The 19,575-nt window shown below is 32.4% G+C and overlaps 2 protein-coding genes across 3 annotated transcripts; one reads left to right on the forward strand and one right to left on the reverse strand.

The window, feature by feature from the left end:
* The first annotated feature begins 4,668 nt into the window (after positions 1 to 4,668).
* LOC147073319 (uncharacterized) lies at positions 4,669 to 8,016 on the forward strand. The gene is made up of 2 exons (XM_085945285.1): positions 4,669 to 5,093; positions 7,585 to 8,016. The coding sequence occupies exons 1-2, from the start codon at positions 4,856 to 4,858 to the stop codon at positions 7,947 to 7,949; spliced, it is 603 nt and encodes a 200-aa protein (XP_085801411.1). The 5' UTR covers positions 4,669 to 4,855; the 3' UTR covers positions 7,950 to 8,016.
* A 1,280-nt stretch (positions 8,017 to 9,296) lies between these two features.
* Positions 9,297 to 19,346, reverse strand: LOC147073320 (uncharacterized). 2 transcript variants are annotated; one of them, XM_085945269.1, is made up of 3 exons: positions 19,297 to 19,346; positions 14,374 to 16,012; positions 9,297 to 11,565 (listed from the first exon to the last, which is right to left on the reverse strand). In XM_085945269.1, exons 2-3 carry the CDS (start codon positions 15,914 to 15,916, stop codon positions 9,413 to 9,415), a joined length of 3,696 nt encoding a protein of 1,231 aa, XP_085801395.1. In that variant the 5' UTR covers positions 15,917 to 16,012; positions 19,297 to 19,346; the 3' UTR covers positions 9,297 to 9,412. The 2 variants fall into 2 exon arrangements, with proteins under 2 accessions (XP_085801395.1, XP_085801396.1); XM_085945270.1 differs by having other exon boundaries at positions 19,262 to 19,346.
* Positions 19,347 to 19,575: the final 229 nt, after the last annotated feature.

Raw genomic sequence — 19,575 nt, forward strand, 5'->3', positions numbered from 1 at the left:
TTTTATTTTCCGAGGCACTAAGTTCTCTAGCACTATCGAGTAAATGTTATATATGAGTGAGAGATTGTTTGATCGCTCTAGCTTTTTATTTAACCCAACAAGGTTAAAATAAATGCTTACACGAACAACCCAGGCTTTTGGTGAGAAAAACATTTTAATATAAATAAACATTAATGTTACTGAGGTGAAAAAAGTGCTTATTCGCAGGAAGTAATTTGACTGAATTTTATATGCAATAGACTATACGTAATGAACAACTTGTTTTCTACCTTTCTCACTGAGTACGCGTTATAGAAAACTGCTGACGGTCTGTGAATCATTAAATAAATAAATGATATTAATTTTAGAACTGGGTCACATGGATCTGATGTTGGCCAAAATGGTACTGGCTATGGGTTGTGTACATTGTTCGGTTAGGTTAGTTTTAGCCGCTAGATATATATACCATGATACAATGCTATCCAGGAAATATTAATACAGGACATAATATGAGGCGTTTATTTTCCACTGTCCTATGACTACTGACACTATTGTCCACTTTCTCAGCTCAATTCAAACGTTGGTCTCCTTCATTGCCTTTCTCCAGTTTTCATCATTGAGAACGGCTCTTGTGTCGCTTTTCACCCTCTTCTCCCAGTGCATCCATGATCTCGTGTGCCAACTATACTCATATCAATCAAGACCAACTTTGAGGTGTCAGTACACGGGTACAGATAGGACACTTACTGTCGCTAAAGATAAATGACAGCTGACTAAGTCGAGAATATTTTTTTCTCTAGCACCACAGTACATGGTTGTGACGTAAGTTCTGTGCGGCTTCGTCTCACGACAAGGAAGTGAGACACTAAAATCTTCATTCAAATATGTTAGAGTCATGGAAGACGAACGTATACAAATCCCATGACGGGTGGAGATGGCGTAACTCAAGGCTGATAACCGAACAATCGGTGGTTCGAATCCAATCAAGTGCGTTATTTTCGTGAAAAAATAAATAATGTGTTACATGTCACACGCCAAAAATACACTCTGATCTGATTTCCCAAACGCGCCATAAGAAGTATAACTTCAAAAATGAAATGAACGAAAACCTGTATGTCCAATTTTAATTTGATTATAACTATTGCAATTAAAGGTAAATATCTTGTGTTTTTTTTGTTGGCATAAATTTGTATAATGTCGTTAAAGTAAGTAAGTAAATTATTATAAGCGGAGCATATGAGCCTTTACAGCAGTGGCGAAGGGTGTAGGTAAGCTATTAAGATTCAACATAAATAGTTCACACTAAACTTTTTCATTTGTTTTCATTGAACTAAGACTGCAATGTGTAGGTTAGTTTTTAAAATTCAATTAAACCCTGCGTGAACCAAGCCATAATAGATAATAGTAAAAAAACTATGCATCTATCTATAAAATATGTAAAATCATGCCATTAAATTTTTATTTATTATGGTTAGGTATCCAGGGCTAAATGAATTTTAAAAAACTAACCAACACCATCTGTAATATGTATTCATAATTCAACGAAAACAAATAGATATGACTGAAAAAGTGTGCACTATTTTCGGCAAATTGCCAATAACGTACCAAAACTATTATGGTTTGGTTTAGGCAGGGTTTAATGGATTTTTAAAATCTAACCAACAGTGTCTGCATATAGTCTTAGTTCAATGAAAACAAATATGTATGACAGAAAGTTTAATGTGCACCATTTCTGCCGGATATTAACAGCCTACCTCCACCCTTTGCCACTGCTTCACAGGGTGGTTGTTGTATTAACAGATTTTTGTTTTTTCGAGAAATGGATGTTGGTCGCTTGCTCAACCTATCAGTCCAAACACAATGAATTTGCCAAACCCGAGACATGCAACTTTATAAGTCGACACATTGCCACTCGGCCATCGTAGACAATCCAGGCAATAAAAAAAGCATTTGGAAAGAACTTCACTTGTCTTTATCCAATCCTTGTTATTCTGAGATACAAAAATACTAATCCAGTAATCCTGGAATAGAAAATTCTGTTGAGGAATGCAGTTGATATTGGTTAAATTGGAGAAACAAGAATTCTAAATTAATACTGAAAGTTGTATTTCAAGCATTCAACTGTTGTAATAAAATATATAATATACAAAAAGCATGACGTGGGTAACGACCTTCTGGGAAAAAAACCTCATATTTTAAAATAAATGACATTTATGTGAATCCACTCAAAAAGTTTTCACAAGATTAATTGATTTAAATTTATTACAAAGGTGTAAAGGCGTGAAAAAAATTGGCATTAACTGCTTGAGGACGAGCCAAGTATTTGCGAATGACGTAGGTCTTTCAAGCAGGAAGAAATTGAGAAGCCAGAAGTTATAGATAAGGGAACCAATGACGAAGGTAAAAACATTTTTGGAATGATGCCAGAATATTAATTGAAAAAATAATACAGAGCTGAAATCAGTCAGTATGATTTAGATTAATTAAAATTCATTCTATATCAGGGAGAATGTTTGAATAAAGGCAATGCTTATTCTTCTTCTTTTTCAGCCTTATTTGCACCTTAGAATGTGTCCCTTGTCACTTATCAATATTTTTGTTTTTACCATCATAGGTTGTGTCTAAAGCTTCTCCATCTTGAAAGAAATATATTGTAATACACACTATTTAATTATATTAGTTACTTTACTACCTTCTTTTGTTCCTTTATATAATTCTGTGTTTTAAAGGAAAAGAGTAGTAAGTCTTAAATATTGAAAAATGAGTTGAATATCCCAATGCATATCGTCAGTATTTTGTAAAAAGGTCGAATTAACCAAATGCTATTTTACAGGAGGATTTTTAACTTTTGACATTTATTTAAGTTTATAATAATGCTTAGAAAGAATACTGTCTTTATAATAGGCTTTTAGTCCAGTCAATTAATATATTGTAGAGTGCATGGAATATGCGAGAATTTTTGACTTCAGGACTTTGTTAGGAGTAGTTAGTATTTAAACATACTAAAAGTCCCCGTCCCGAGGAGGTAAGCTAGAGGCGGGGAGAGGGGTCGAAAGGTCCCATTTTTTGGTTTTTCGGTTATATCTCAGAAACGGTGCATGTAGAAAAAAAATGTTTCAAATAAAAATGAAAGCTAATTAAATTTCCTATAAAATTGTTTATATACATATTTGTTGAATTCCCAACGGTTTCTGAGATATACGTTATATATTACATCTCATTTGCCATTTACACCATGTGAATAGTAACATCAGGTTAGTTTGAAGAAAAGGCAAGCCTAGTCGAGACTATGTAAGCATCCACCATTCATACTCAAGCCAATTCCAATGTCACATACTCATCATAGATGTGATGGGGCTGCATGATATTCTTGTTTCCGATGAAGACACACTGGGTATTTGCCGCAGGCACTTATTCTACGACTCAGCATACGGTTGTTCCTGATCCTTCGTAAGGTTCTGTGAATCGCTACTCATTCATATTTATATGGCCATAAAATCATTAGTCTCTTGACAATCTACAGATTATAGATAATTTGAAACTGGTTCTGAAACATACCACTAAAATATATTTGAAAAAATCTTGATACTATAAATAGAATTCCATGTTGATTCAAAATTATAAAAGATGGTTACCATTATTGACGAGATTTGAAAACACCTTGGATGCATAAGTATTTTAGTGGTAACTTAATGGTTGAAGCTCTCGCCCGGAATGCGAGAGTTGTGGGTACGACGTCCATTCGGTTGAAGACTTTTTGAAAAATTTCTCTATAACCACACCACAGTAGCGTTAAGTTCGATGGTGTCAAGATAAAATAAGACATAGTCAGAGCCGTGCCGAAGGAGAGGAAGCGATGTAATAGGTTTGATGTGTAAGTTCAGTCAACAATTATAGTAACTAAGAAATCGCATCTGCACATGTTCAACGATAAATTGTTCCACTATAATAAGTATGTATCTGAAACTGCTAAACTATGTATATTAAATAAAGAATGGTCAATTCTTATAACCACATTAAGTTAGCCTTAATGATCTAATAAGCATGATAATAATAAATATGTTTTTTTCACTTACACTAAGTTGTAGATCTTGGCAAAGCTCTAAATGACCTGGAGCACCGTTCTGGTTGATGAAAACCCCAAAACTATCAATCCGTCTCGTGAAAAACTATTTTGACCATCTCAGCTAGATAGGTCATAAAAGAATAAATCTAACACACTATATATTTATAAAATATATATAAGATTGATAACTACACTAAAATTTTCAGAAAATTAGTGAGCGCCGCTCTGGTTCGTAAAATTTTCCATTTCAAGCGCTGGATCTTGGTGGTGTTAGATCAAGTAATGTTTAAGGCCACTTAAATTTCTGACTATGCATATGCCCTTAAATTTTGTGTTGGCATTTCTGAATCCAGGACATGCTTATCAATGTTTAATTCTTAATTTTTAAATTAACAAATTAATGTTTCTTGTTAATCTATTTATAATACAATATTATAACGATAAATATAATTCTTATACATATAAAAATATAATCCTTTTACACAATGATATTAAATAGTAGGTATTCAAAATTAAATATTTTACCTAAAGTACCTCTCTGTTTATCAAATTTTATGATGTATTAGAATTACAGTATCCGTGTATTGAATATTAACTGTACTTACTATTCAGTAGAGGTCCAAAGCTACTGTGATTAACATCTTCAACAATATATGGTTGGAATGTCACAAGTACTAAGTTAATAATTAATAAATAGTTAATATTAAAATAATATTTTAATAATAATAGAATAATTTTTTTTAATATTTCTGTATCCGACGCATATTAAAGTCAGTGTTATATAAATTAATTTAATTACAATTATTCAAAATGATGCTGGAAGAAAATTTTGTCGATGGAATACTTACACTCCATAAAGAGAATAATTGGAGAGATATAATTAACAATTACCATGATTATATTAACTCTGGAAAACTTTTATGGGTGTTTCCCAGCGAGGAAAATCTGAAGTTTGTTCGTGACAATTTAAGAGAAAGAGAGATTGATTCGGTTATCAGTATTGGATGTGGAAGTGGATTGTTGGAATGGATAATGGCTGAATCCTTAGGTAAATATTAATATAAATGGTATTATTTAATTTCAGTGTTATTTTTCTGGTTTCGTGGACATTATGAGAGGCATGGGTGATATAATGAAGCTATGCCAAGAAAATATGTGTAATTGCATTCATAAGTAAAAAGTATAATTAATATATTCACTCGCAGACCATATGAGCCTCCATAGAGTATATATACCCTACATATACTGAAAAATAGCATGAATTTTTTGCCAGCTGATAAGTTTAATGTTTTCTGGATTTATTGTTCTTCATTTTATTTGACGCAATTTTTTAGTTAATGACTTTCATTATTAGTTACATTTGAAAATTATTTGCAAGTGATGTTGAAGAAAAACTTCTTTTATATTAACCCAATGCTGACGGGCCGCACAAAATTGTGTTTTTGCTAATTGCTTTTCAAATGCAAATTAACACGTTAATTAAAAAATTAATTAAAAGAGCCCGTAAACATTGGATTAAGCAATATCTATATTTAGAGCGTTAGATATCAATAAAATTTTGATGTTAAATTATTTATTCTTGTAAAATGGATATTAACGTGGGATGGGGTTACTGCCAAAAGTTGGTTAGTCTCGAAATCATGTGATGGAGTAATTGCAATTTGAAGTTTTACATGCACTCTGAAATCAGGCATATTGCTATTCTTTGTGCTTTATATGCATGCTCTATACATCGGATCGCCTTGAATTGTTTTTCTAGCATACATATTTACATATAGGCACATAATCCATTGTTAACTCTAAATACCTAAATTATAGACTTACCAACTTTTGGCAGCAACTCCACTCATTATATTCAGTGTCAGTAGTCAGTGGCAGTAACCCCACAATATATTATATCCATTTAACAAGAAAAAATAATTTAACATCAAAATTTTCCTGATATTCTAATGCTCTAAATATAGATATTGCATAATATAAAAGGAGGTTTTCTTCAACATCACTTGCAAATAGTTTTTAAATGTATCTAATAATTTATAATGTAGTTTTACCAGTGTGCCAAAAGTGCATCAGCAAGTGTTATTGCGTGACGAAATAATGACCAATTTTTGGTAATGTAAGGTTTGTAAAAAATATACCAATAATTGCTCTTAAAATATAAAGTTGCGAATTGTCACTAACGTTCTTTTGGGTTAGCAATGTTGATATGATCTTAATATGATTCAAAATAATATATTATCAAGTAAAACTACCCATGAGGATTAAAAATTGATACAATAATGTTAAAGAATGAGTTAGGGGTAATTGTCAAATCTACTTCTTCTTTTTTGTGACCATGTCTGATCCTAATATGGGACACCACGGAGTGGAGGTTTGTGTTAACAGATTTTTGTTTTTACAAGAAATGGATGTTAGCCACTTGCTACTAGGTTGCTACTAGGTCCATACTCTGACTCCAAACACAAATTGAAAAACAAGATGTGTATTTGCCAGACCCAGGATTCCACTCACGAAATTATAATCTTGGCAATCGTGGTCGTCCAGTTTTCACATCACCACATACTTATTTATGCGTGAAACAGAATTCAAATATATAATTGCTTTTGTATGAAAAGCATTTTATTCCTAACATTGGATTTTATCACATGGATATGGTGTATAAAATATTGTTATCTCTTTCATAGTTACGTATTTAATTTGATTGTTTCGGATTGAGTTATCCTCTTTCAAACACTAAAAACATAAAGAAACATCAATGTTTTATATTGAAATAATGAATTATTTGTGAACACATTGAAAACACATTGTACAATTATAAATCTACCATATAGGATAGGCCTAAAGCTAAATTCACATAGTTTTGATGCATAAACAATTTCTGACAGTTCATAAAGCATTAGGGGCCATTCATTGGTCAGCATATTAGTATTAGACTATATGCAGCCAAAGAGATATCGACTGATTAGTATGGAGTGGTTTTCAGCCAATGGGATTTTAATCATTATGATGCAGGTTTGCCCAAACCAGGCGTGCACACAACGGCAAATACAAATTATTAATTAGATGAATGGAATATTACTTCTTCTTTCTCTTCGTTAGGACCCCATTACCGATGATTTGACTGTTGGACAGCCTTCTCAACAGGTTGGCTCCACTCCTCTTGGCATTCTATGACACTAAAGGCCTGTGGCAACTGGAAAATCTTTGGCACTCATGAATAAAAATAAATGGTAAATGTAAAATATGGAAGTCAGTGGCGCCTGGTAGATTTTGTTAACTCCCTTCACCTGCCTTAAAAAACCAAACTAAATTATAGTGGGCAATGTACGATTTTCAGTTGTAAGAGAAAATGAGTGAAAAATATCTAATCTCATTGTGTACAATTAACAATCATGTAGCTCTATGATACTTATTTTTGAATTTAATTTAGTCAACTCGGTTACTTGTGCACTTGTATTCATTCAGCATTCAGTACCTCAACCATTTCTTTTCAAAAGTATTTTATATAATTTCTGACATTATTATTTAATTATTTCCAGGTGTAAAAGTAACCGGTATCGAAGTTGACGGAGCATGGTGGAAATGCAAATATGCACCACCGTCATTCATTCCTCAGCATATTGCGAGCATGAGCCTCGAAGACGACATTCCTACTCAAGCAATCCTCAATAATAACACAGCCAGTTTGTTATTTTGCTATTTCAACAATGGAACAGCGTTCGATGGATACATGAAGCATTTCACGGGAGACATGGTCATTATCATTGGACCGGGAGATGGGAGGCACAGGCATACCAACCCGATGCCGTTCCAAACAAATTTGGATGACAGCTGGGAGCTGTCAGCATCACAGGAAGTGAGGGAGACAAAAGATTTTATTGCAGTTTATACCAGGAGAAAATAATGAAGTTGAATCAAACTTATTTATCTGCACAGATATTGCAGTCACATTAAATGAAATATGACATCATCTCAGAATAAAATCTCACAAACAATCTCAAAAATTAAATTTTAGAAAGGCGATAAATTCTGTCAGCTGTCAAGTTTATTTTTGTACATTGCCGTTGAAAGCTTTTGACATTAGTACATATTGCAAAAAGCGATAAAATTGCTTTGAGTGACTAGCATTGGATATAACTAGGGTGACCATATCTTTTTAGATAAAAATCGTTAACAAATCCGAAATTATAGTAGATATGACGTATTGAATGCAGGTATATTGTTATATTTTATTTCTTCTAATGACAGACAATCATGTTTTATAATGTTCTGACCGGCCAATTGAAAATTTTCCCATCAACACCACACAATTATTAATGTCAAATGACCTTTTTTTCTTTTCAGCTTTTTCGAATTGACAATCAAACATTTTCTTTTTAGAATTAGATGCAAGCATTTTTTCTCATGTCAATCAGTATACAATACATATATATGTATATATTATATATTGCAGTGGCGAAGAGTGGAGGTAAGCTGTTAAGATCTGCCATAAATAGTGCAGACTAAATTTTGTCAGTCATATATATCTGTTTTTATCGAACTAGGACTACAATTTACAGATGGTGTTCGTAAATTTTTCAAAATTTAATTAAACCCTGCGAAACCAAGCCATAATAGATAATAGTTAAAATATACTCGTCTATCTATAAAATATCTAAAATTATGTCATTAAATCATACATAATTTTGGATATTTTATAGATAGAATAATATTTTTTATCTATTATTGTTTGATTTAATGAATTTAAAAAACAACAACATGAGTAATATGTATTTCTAATTCAACGAAAACAAATAAGTATGAATGAAAAAGTGTGTCTGCATTTTGTCGGATCGCCCAAAATATACCAAACACTATTATGGTTTGGTTTAGGCAGGGTTTAATTTATTTTTAAAAAATGACCAACACCATCTGTAAATTATAGTCAGTTCAATAAAAACAAATACGTATGACTAACAAAGTTTAATGTGGACTATTCATGTTGGATCTTAACAGCCTACTTCCAGCCTTCGCCACTGATATATTGATATTTACTTTGTTATAGTATTTTCAAGAAAAAAATATACAGTTTAAAAAAAAGACGCAAATAAAAGACATATGGTCACTATAGGTATAAATGCCAAATTGTGTAAATGTGTGTGCCATAAAGTTATTATGAAATTTAGTACTTAAGTGTTTCTGGGGCTGAAAGAATTGAATTAAATGAAAAATATGATTTGTGAGAACTCTCAATAATTAAAGAATTTTTTTTTATAAAGAACGTAATAGTTGTTTTATTGACATAAAATATTTTAATAACATTATTTTAAGAATATAATCACAGATTAGCAAGCAGTTTTAGCTTTTTAAAAAATACAATTAAAATGACTAATTATTGGGTTTATCATTTAGGTTATTGCTTGGCTTCATATTATTCCAGTCGATAGTTTTAATTTGCGGATATTCAACGTTATTTAAACTTAAATTCTTTACAGCGGCGACATTCATAATTTTTCTTCTATCACTTGTAATGTGAACTTCAGAAATAATCCTCGGTTTTTCCTTAACATGTCTTCTATCGGGGATGTCGATTCCTAATAACGGCGAAGACGTGTCATATTTTACGGCGTGCCTATTTATATTCACGTCAGCTCTCAATATCTGGTCGTGAACAAAACTAAATTTATTTTCAACACCATAAATCGGCAGCGATTTTACATCACAAGACGTATCGTCGATAATAATAATTTCCTGTCTGTCATAATTTTTTGCTGGCATTAATTCGTTCTTGGAATAAATCGTATCTTTGAAATTATTTAAAATATCGTTTTCGTTCGGATCGATTGGATTCTCGAATGAAGCCGGAAGCTCTTCGATTATAGATACGTTTTCCATTTCACTCAAAGCATTTGAGCCACTGAATAAACATTGTTGTCCCATAAACGGCTTTAATATATCTATTTTGTCTTCAAATTTAATTGGCACATGAGCCGGCAGCGTATTTTGAGTTACTTCGCTCGTCATCGAATCACTTGTTAAGAAAACATCATTTAAATTTACTTCAGATGAAGTAGGCATAAATAGTTTATTTTCTAGTTTAACATCAGATGGATTATTCTCTGATAAATTCTGACTGTTGTCAATTTCAATATTTGGTTTATTAACCATAAAATGCGATTGATTTTGCGCAACGTTTGTTACTAATTCATTAAAATGTATATTTTGAAACGAATAGTTACCAGTGGCTAAAAAGTTAGACGGTAAATTATTCGACACAAAGGATAATGATGTAGTTGAAACCAGCGTTTCCGGAGAGTTAGTTGTGGTGGCCGTTTCAATTTGTCTAATTTCAGTTTGGTTATCAATTTCAGTTGACAGGTCGACATAATTCGAATCTATTTCATTATGTAATATCGACTGCGACATTAACCTTTGCTGTTGGTAAAACATGTCAATATTATCAGGTCCTTTAAAGATTAGATTACTTTTGACAGATATTTTCGGCTTCTTTCTGGGCACACTGTCATTATTAATGACATTCTGATTCGGTAACGGCAGAGTCAACAATTTACCAAACGGATTCGTCGAAAACAACTTACATCTAATTTTTTCTGATTGATTTTCCGGTATTACAACACTGGCAGAAGGAAAACTTTTATCTTTATTAAGCAAAAGAAGAGGCAGTGTAGAAAATTTACCAAAGTTTTTAGTTTGAATAATAGGATTTGAACCGCTTTGAAATACTGGATCTTTCTGCGAAACGACTTTATCATCTGCATCACCAGCCAAATCCACAATATCTTTCACAAATACCTGATAATTGTTTTGTAAACTGGTTTCAATCGGAGTAACTGTTCTAGCGATGGTATCATTTGACATAATATTTTCGATGGTATCATTAGAACTTTCGACTGTTACACATTCATATTCGCTAATTGCAAACGTATTGTCTTCGTGATTATAATAAGATTCCGGCGCAATTTGAGCATCACTATTCAAATTTTCAATTAAGACATCGTTTTCTATTTCTGTACTCTTTCTTTCACTACAAATATAAATACCATTACTTAAATTCAACATAACGTCTTCAGACGGCGTATTTGGCGATGATATGTTACTCGGTTCGACAAGTATTTTAATCATCTCTTGTGAATTGCCATCATTTTGTATTTTAAAATTAAACCCACTATTACTTTGATTCTTAAAACTGTCAATAACCCGTTTATGCGCTGCTATACTCGAATTACTCTTCACATGTTTATTACTATCCATTTCATCGGTGTGTGAAGATAAATGTGAAATGTAGTTAGCCTCTTTAACTGATTTATATGAGCAGTACGGACAAGAGTGAAGTAAGTCCGTATCGACACCGGGATGCTTTGATTTAATATGCATCTTGATGGAGGAAGCTTGGATACAACTGTACGAGCAGTGTTTGCACTTGTACCGCTTTTGTTGAGAGTGCCGCATCATATGGCGGCTTAAGGAGCTTCGGTCTGATGTTTTGAAGCTGCATTGGCTACATTGAAATGGCTTCTCTCCTAGAAATATATAAAAATAATTGTAATATATTATTTATCATTTTAATGGTGTTAACTGTCAATTCTATGAGCAAAAACCACATATTTCCATTGTCAGTTCAATAAGGCAATAAAATTCTACACATTCGTGTATACTACGTAAGTTATCTACATTTGAAAAGAAGGATGAAAAACCACAAGTCAGACTTTTGTGATTTTTTTAAAAATATTCTTTGGAAAATAACAGTTACTGAATGACTTATATTATAAGTATAGGCAGGTCTCGACTTTCGAACGTTCTACTTTCGCACAATTCACTATTTCATACATTAAAATTTAGATTTTTGTTGATAATGCAAAAACTGTGCGCTTCCATGCAGTCGCTCCTCTCTCTTCCGCTCCCCGTCACCTTCTCAAATATGTAAAAAAGTGTTATTCAACTATCTCTTGACAAGTTTATAAAGAAAACACCTGATTGCTAATATGCCTCGTTAACTTTATTATACCCATTGATAAATAAATATTTTAAAGTACACTTTTTGATGTTTTTTTTACATCCCTCTACTTTTGAACACATTTTCAGGAACTAATTACATGCGAAAGTCGAGGGTCGCCTGTAATTGAATGGCAATAATTGATTTCATTGTGTTCTATCTGTGATGTTCTCCTGTTAACACTATTTTTACGGTGTTCACAAAAAGTACTCCTACTGAATAAAAATTATTTTTGACTTATCGTCGCTATAGGATTGGTTTGTTGAATATCTGTTTTTGTCGAAATCGACCTTTTAATGCAGAATGTTTTTTTGTATCTAAATGGACCAGAAACATCTTTTTGCTTTAAATTACTTTGTAATGGAAATGAATACATCATTCATATACTGTAAAAATAACAATTTAAATATAGGATTATGAAATTTGTTTTTCGTCTCCTGAACATTTGGTCTATTCGACAAACTAATCCTACAGCGTCGTTATGTGGTTTTACAGTCGACCATGGAATTTGTTCTTGGTGGAATTAAAAATAAAGCGCAATATACTATAATACAGTAAACTCCCTATTACCCATCTGCGGATTATCCGTGCATGAATTTAATTTAAACAAAAATCGTTTGCTTTCGTAAACATGAACCCTGCTTTGGAAAATTCGAACTGATAGAAAGATTCCTGCAAACAAACCAAAATCACAGATTTTCTTAATAAATAATGAGTATTAAACATGTTAAAGTAATTGTCTGCCTTAGAAATGTATAATAATGTACAGTACACTCTCATTAATCCGCCGCTCGATTATCCGACAACTACTATAATCGGCCGTTATTATTGCCGAAAGCACAAAATCAAGCTCTATAATTTGCCGGTATTTGATTGTCAAATTCAGTAGTCTACCGCATACAACGCAGATGAGATGGGTTTATTTTGGAAACTTCTCCTTCGTAAAACGTACGTTCATCACGAAGAAAGTAATGTACCAGGGAGGAAAGTGCCCAAGGACCACATCACAATTATGCCGTGCTCCAATGCAACTGGGACACACAAACTGAAGCTTTTGGTCATAGGGAAAGCCAGGAAGCCTAAGCCATTAAGAATATCTGCCTCATTGAACAACTGGTTGTGTCAACTGATTTACTGTTTAATATCTTAGTTAATTAACTTAGTTTATCCATATGTATAATTTAGTAAATACTTTATTTTGATTATAAATAAAACTAATTTGCTAGTACAAATTTCTCAAAAAAACAATTTTTACGAAATGTATTTATCATATTCTGTATGTATGCACTATAATCCGTCGCTTTCACTAATTGGACACTTGTCTAGTTTTTGGTGTAGCTGATTACTGAGAGAGTACTGTACTATTTTAAAAAGAAAAAAACAAAGTTCGGATTATACGTGTTTTTCGTTTATCCGTGCCGCCTCTCCCCACCATTAGTCCGGATAATCGGGAGTCTACTGTACGTGTTTTTTTGCATGTCTTTTCTTATTTTAGTGTATAATCGCTGTCAAACACCATATTTTATGGGACAATACAAAGATCAAGAAACGTGATTCAGAGAATCGGAAACAGAATCTGTAGAACTTTCATACTCTTATAGTGATAAATAATATAACTACTTTTTATTGTCATTGAATGACTTTTCAACTTTATAATAATTTTTATGATTTTATGACAGTTTATTTTAATTTTATTATTGGTATTTAAATTCAGAAGCTTCTGAATTTTCACATGAAAAAAACAAACTACACCGCGCAGAAACTCATTTTGAGGTTAACCGATTTTTATGACCTGTTAAATAGTACCATACAATGATAACATCATATTATCTCGCTTACTCTTGAAGAATGAGATTGGCGAGACAGTCAGCACTTTTATGTGCAAACACTTATTATCGCAATAGTTTAAAATACACACTATTGGTGCAGGCGATATTTCACTAAGAGTTTAAAGATGAAACATATTTTTTGAAGACAATCATAATAGTTTTTCCGATCATGTCCGATCCTGATAGGATCATATGGGCCTCCACAGAGTGGAGGATTGTATTGACAAATTTTGTTTTTTACGAGAAATGGATGTCAGCCACTTGCTCAACCAATTAGGTCCATACCCTGACACACACAAATTGAAAAACAATATGTGTACTTGCCAGACCCAGGATTCGAACCTGGGACCCACGGCTTTATAGTCCAACGCTTATGCCGCGCGGCCACCGTGGGCGTTAATAATAGTTTACATGGTATTTATATTGGTGTATTCTATGATGAATGAGGTAGATTCAATTAAATCGAATCGAAAGAGCTAAGGTTGAAAAAAGTTAAGGATTATTACCTGTGTGTAGTCTCATATGAAGAAGCAAGGAGTGCTTTTCAGCGGCAGAATAATCGCATTGTTCACACTGGAATGGTTTAATCTTCTGATGAACGGTATTCAAATGTTTCGATAACTGTCTCCGGCCGCTCAGTTCCCTGTTACAGATACTACACGTGTATTTCTTCACCTGATTAGTTTTCGCTTTGTGTACGACTTTATGATTGAGAAGTTGTTTAGAATTTTTGAAAGCTTTCGAGCACGTTTCACACGAGTATTTCTTTTCTTCCGAATGTATTTTTTTATGGATGTTATTCAGTCGGCTAAGACTGTATACTTTGTAAGGGCATTGATCACAGCTGTGTAGTTCTAAGTCTATTTGATGTGCCCTCCACAAATGAGTATGCAGCGTCTCTATACTCAAAAAGAAATGCTGACATTCCGGGCAGAATAATTCTTTTGTATTTTCCAAATGACAGGACTTGTGATATGCAATTTTTTCTGAAGAAAACAATCTAACACCGCAAACGTTACATCTGTGTCCAAATTCTTTCGTGAGACCCTCTTCATCTGTTCCGGTCTTTTTAAAATTCGTTATACCGAGAGATTTCGAGCCGGTAGGTCGACCTTTGCTTTTAGATTTCTTATTTACGTCTTTGTGTTTTCTACTTTTACTTTTGCTTGACAATTTAGATTTGACAAATGATACATCTTCTTGACCAGGATTTAATCCATTTTGTAATGGCATACCGTTTGATACAAAAATAGAAGACAAATCAACGATTTCTGCATATTCGGGTAATATTTCGATTTTGCTTTCTAAATTGTTTGAAATATTTTTATCATCACTGTTTTCTGTTATTTCGTTTTTATTCTGTTCATTTAGTATCTCTACTATAGGATTTACATTTATATAATACTGTCTTGGGGGCTGTTGAGAATCACTTGGATTATTCCCAACATTAGAATAATTCTCATTAAATGTGAGTGTGAAGTTAGTGTTATCTGTATTCTTATTTGGACTTTTTAATGTTGTTACTTGATCAGGTAATTGCGGAGGTTGTGATACTATCTCAATTAACGGAGGCATATTTTTGTTATCTAAAATATTTAAATTTTCACTTTCATGTCCTTCGATGACCACTTCTAGATTTTCTAAATAGTCATGATTTTTCTTCACCTCTCTTGTCAGACTACTCGTTAACTTTTGTATATCTTTTGAACCCATTTTGTGATGACTCCGAAGGTGCGTCTTCAGTGCAGCTTCTGAGTAAAATAAACCCAGACACCCTGGACATTTTAATGTAATAGTTTGAATGTTTTCTTTCTTTTTGTGAATCTCTGAAGTGGTGTGTACGCTCTGCCAATGGAATTCCATTTCCTTCATTGAAAGTGTCATGTAAGGACATTGCTGACATTTATAGAAATCTGTTTCTCCGACAGATTCTTTCAACATAAAAATTGGTTGAATACCGTTATTGTCAATCGCATTATTGCATTTGAGATCTTTCGAAGACGGTCGTCGTTTGTTGGTTGAACTTTTACGGCTTTTAATAGTATCCATGATTGTTTATGGACATAAAATATTATAAATTTTCCACTAGGTATTCCTTAATAATATATCTCAAATTATGTCCATTTTCCTATGACACAATTGCACCTAAGGAGAAAAAATCTCAATTAATCAGGATAAAACATTTTTCGGTAAGTAAGTAAGTACTGGTTATTTGAGTCTTCCTATGTGTTTAGTCCTAGTGTTTCCCAACCCTATTTCTGCCAAGCCCCACTTCAATGCTCCAAAAATCTCCGTGCCCCCCCCCCCCAAATCAAAAGTTTATGGTTATCTAATTCTGAAAAAAAAAGAATTGCTTCAAATACAAAATGCACATAGGCAATACCATTTTTAATTTAACTTTCATAAGTAAATATGTATATTACATTACATGTACAACTCGGAAAAAAATTAGTGCAATCCTTGTGCTATGCTTTGTCTTCAAATGATTTTCAAGGTGACCTTTTTGCCCCCCAAAACATTCAAATTTCCGCCTCGTGGAGCGTACGCACGACTTTGGGAATCACTGCTACACATTGGGTCCATATGCTGGATTCAAACCATTGATTTATAATATCGACGGTCCCAATGTCAATTTGGACGTCTACCAAAAAAGCATTAATATTTCCTTCCACATACTTCCTACTTGATATAAAATTAAAGGAAAAAAAAATCTAGTAGCGGCATGACTTCAAAAAGAGACCCACAGATGGCGCTGCCCATTGACTGAATGTCAAGGTTCTGCGAGCATTTCTTCATAAATTTAAATCGCAAATTATCAAATATAAATGAAATTAAGTAAGTAAATATAAATTTGTTTTAAAAATTTAAAAAAAAAAATTCATACGGCAAGAACTTAGCGATTTTTTAAAGCGAAGCCACGGCTATGGTACTTGTGTACTACGGTACTGGGGCATCTAGCAGTAGAATATGAAAGTAAATTTGTTTTTATTTTAAGTCATCCTTTTCTCGAGGTGAAACAAGTTATTTCCATTTCTACATTCTTCCAAAAAAATTTTGGGTTTTATGACATCTTTGAGGGCAGTTTTTTTACTTTAATTAAACCATAAAATGATATGCCCATATTGCCAATACACACAACTGAACAATTTGCCCAAATGGAGTTAGCCGGTTTGCAGAATAAGCAGTCGAAATGTGTTTACCAAAGACTTTTTTATTTAGTCAAATAATTACAAGATAAAAAGAACTTTTTATAGGTACGTTTTTAAATTTTCTGTTGAATCATATAAACTTGACAACTCTATGTATTCATAATTTAGGACAAATTAAGCAATTGTCAACAAATCATTTTTTTGCTATTGCAACAAACAAACAAATATAGAATACTGAAATTTCATTTTGATTTCCATAGTAACGCACGTATATATTAATAATTGCATCCCAGGATTAGGATCCCAGACCTAGCAACCAATAATATTGGATTGTATTACAGATTTCTTCCGAAATAACTTTTCATACAAAACAGAATTAACTGAAAATGAATTCAATTCTACTTAAAGATTACTAAAAGTATTAAAAGAATGCATTGGCATCGTGTTCTGATATATTCTAAAAGTTTCAAATGTCTAGCTTGTCGGGAAGTTAGTTAAAAATCGATTGCAAGATTTGTATTGGATAAACAACCACCGGACAAACAAGAATACGTGCTAAGAAAAACGTGGTAATAAAAATATATCAACTTGATAGGTACCTATTAAATTTTGTGTAACAATAATATTAGACATTGAATAGCCTATGTAAATAGTGAAAAGTTATTTATTTATTTATTCTGCATATACAAATGTGAAGGAAGAAAGAATATTTTTTTAATATTTCATATTATAAAAAGATTAGGTATGTATTTAGTTAATATTCGTAGCCTATTTACGAAAAAGCAATGCAAATAAGACTAAACATTTATACAAATAAAAAAATTGGAAATTATTGTTTTATTTAATTTTTATCGTGGGGGCCTCAACAGTGCGTCAGGCCTCCATCACTCGAAACGCGCCACTGCACGGAAATATGTCCTTCCTTTACCAGTGGCGTGCAGTGATTTTTGAAGTAAGACATATTGTCAGAGGGGTAACATAAATAGCACAATATTATTTAGTTTTTTAATAGGATTTGATATTTGTTTAAAAACTGTTGAGTTTTCCAAGTGATTTTTCAACAATGTATCTGATTTACTTACTCAGAATTCAGAATCTTTGAAGAGAACATTTTACTTTCTTTATTCACGTTAATTAGCTTCAAGATAAAAAATTTGTTTGCAGTAATTTCTTTATTATGCATTTCAATAGCCAATTTGGCTTAAGAGCCGTTTCAGATGGACACACGTGTGTCTCCGTCTGAACGCACCCATTCATTTATGTATAAATGCAGCGTCTCGTGTGAAACGTCTCCAAGTGGTGATTGCATGAACGAACACATTTCAAAAAAAATATTAAATGATATTTTATTGTTAAGAAAATCTAATAAAGATACTTAAGGCTAAAAAAAATATTGGGTCTTGTGACTAGTTCTCCGCCGTCGCGCGCTACCATCTGTCAGTGAACACAGTGTTGCCAACCGAACTATAGTTATAGTACATTTTGGTCCGCATACTATTAAAAAAGTATAGTAGGTACGTCAAAAATACCACAATTTTGAACAATGGAATAAATTGAATTCGCCGGTTAGCAAATTTTTACATTTTCTACACGGCCTACAATTTTTGTCGAAATACTATCATTTCTTGGACCGGGTACTATACATCGATGACAAAAAGATAGCAGAATTCAACAATGGTGACTGACAGCCAAAGACGGCGGACGACCAGTAACAAGCACCAAAATATTTTTCTTTTTAATGTTATTAGATGAAAATAGATTATTTTTTTCACTTTAAAATGTACATTATCAATAATAATTGTATTAAATCTGAAGCTTCGTATTCTACCGCTAGCTGCCTCTAGGACGGAGAGCATTCACCTTAATAATATAGGTAATGTGACAGACAATGAGAAAATGTGCAGATCTAAAAAATGAATACATTTGGATTTCTTATTCTGATGTTCTAATTTATCATTTAAGTTATAGGTAATTACTTTACATTAATATCAATTTTATATTACAAGTCCATACATAGGTACATACATAATAATTATAATATTATCATTATATTATGTACATATTTTGACATATTATTTTTTTTCAAAATTTTATTTGCTGTGACCCTGATTGATGACTAAATAGGTAGGTACCTAAATCAGTCATTTTCGTTCGCCAGTACCATTTATAAGTTAAATTATAGCAATTATTGGGAAGCGAATACGTGGAAAAAATAGAAGTGAATAAATAAACCGATTACACTTGCTTGATTGGGCCAATGAATAGTATTTTATAGATTACCGTGAAATCTGACATCGAGAACACCTTGTCGAAGACTACGATCGTGTGTTGCTACATGCAAAAATATGGTTCCTAATTTAATTGAGGAGAGTTTCAGAAAAAAATAAGAACATTTAGGTAGGTACATAAGTTTGTTCAAATTTCAAATTTTTATTATAATTTAGGTAGGTACTGATACTAGTCCATTCAATCTGTACTTTTTGGTTGCAAAAGGTGGGGTAGAAGATTTTTTTTTACTACTTATATATTATTATAATGATAATGAGTACGAAAAAAACG

Source organism: Rhyacophila brunnea, unplaced genomic scaffold (assembly GCF_057557595.1).
Source record: "Rhyacophila brunnea isolate RB1 unplaced genomic scaffold, BYU_Rbru_1.0 scaffold_18, whole genome shotgun sequence".
NCBI classification, from domain to species: Eukaryota; Metazoa; Arthropoda; class Insecta; order Trichoptera; family Rhyacophilidae; genus Rhyacophila; species Rhyacophila brunnea.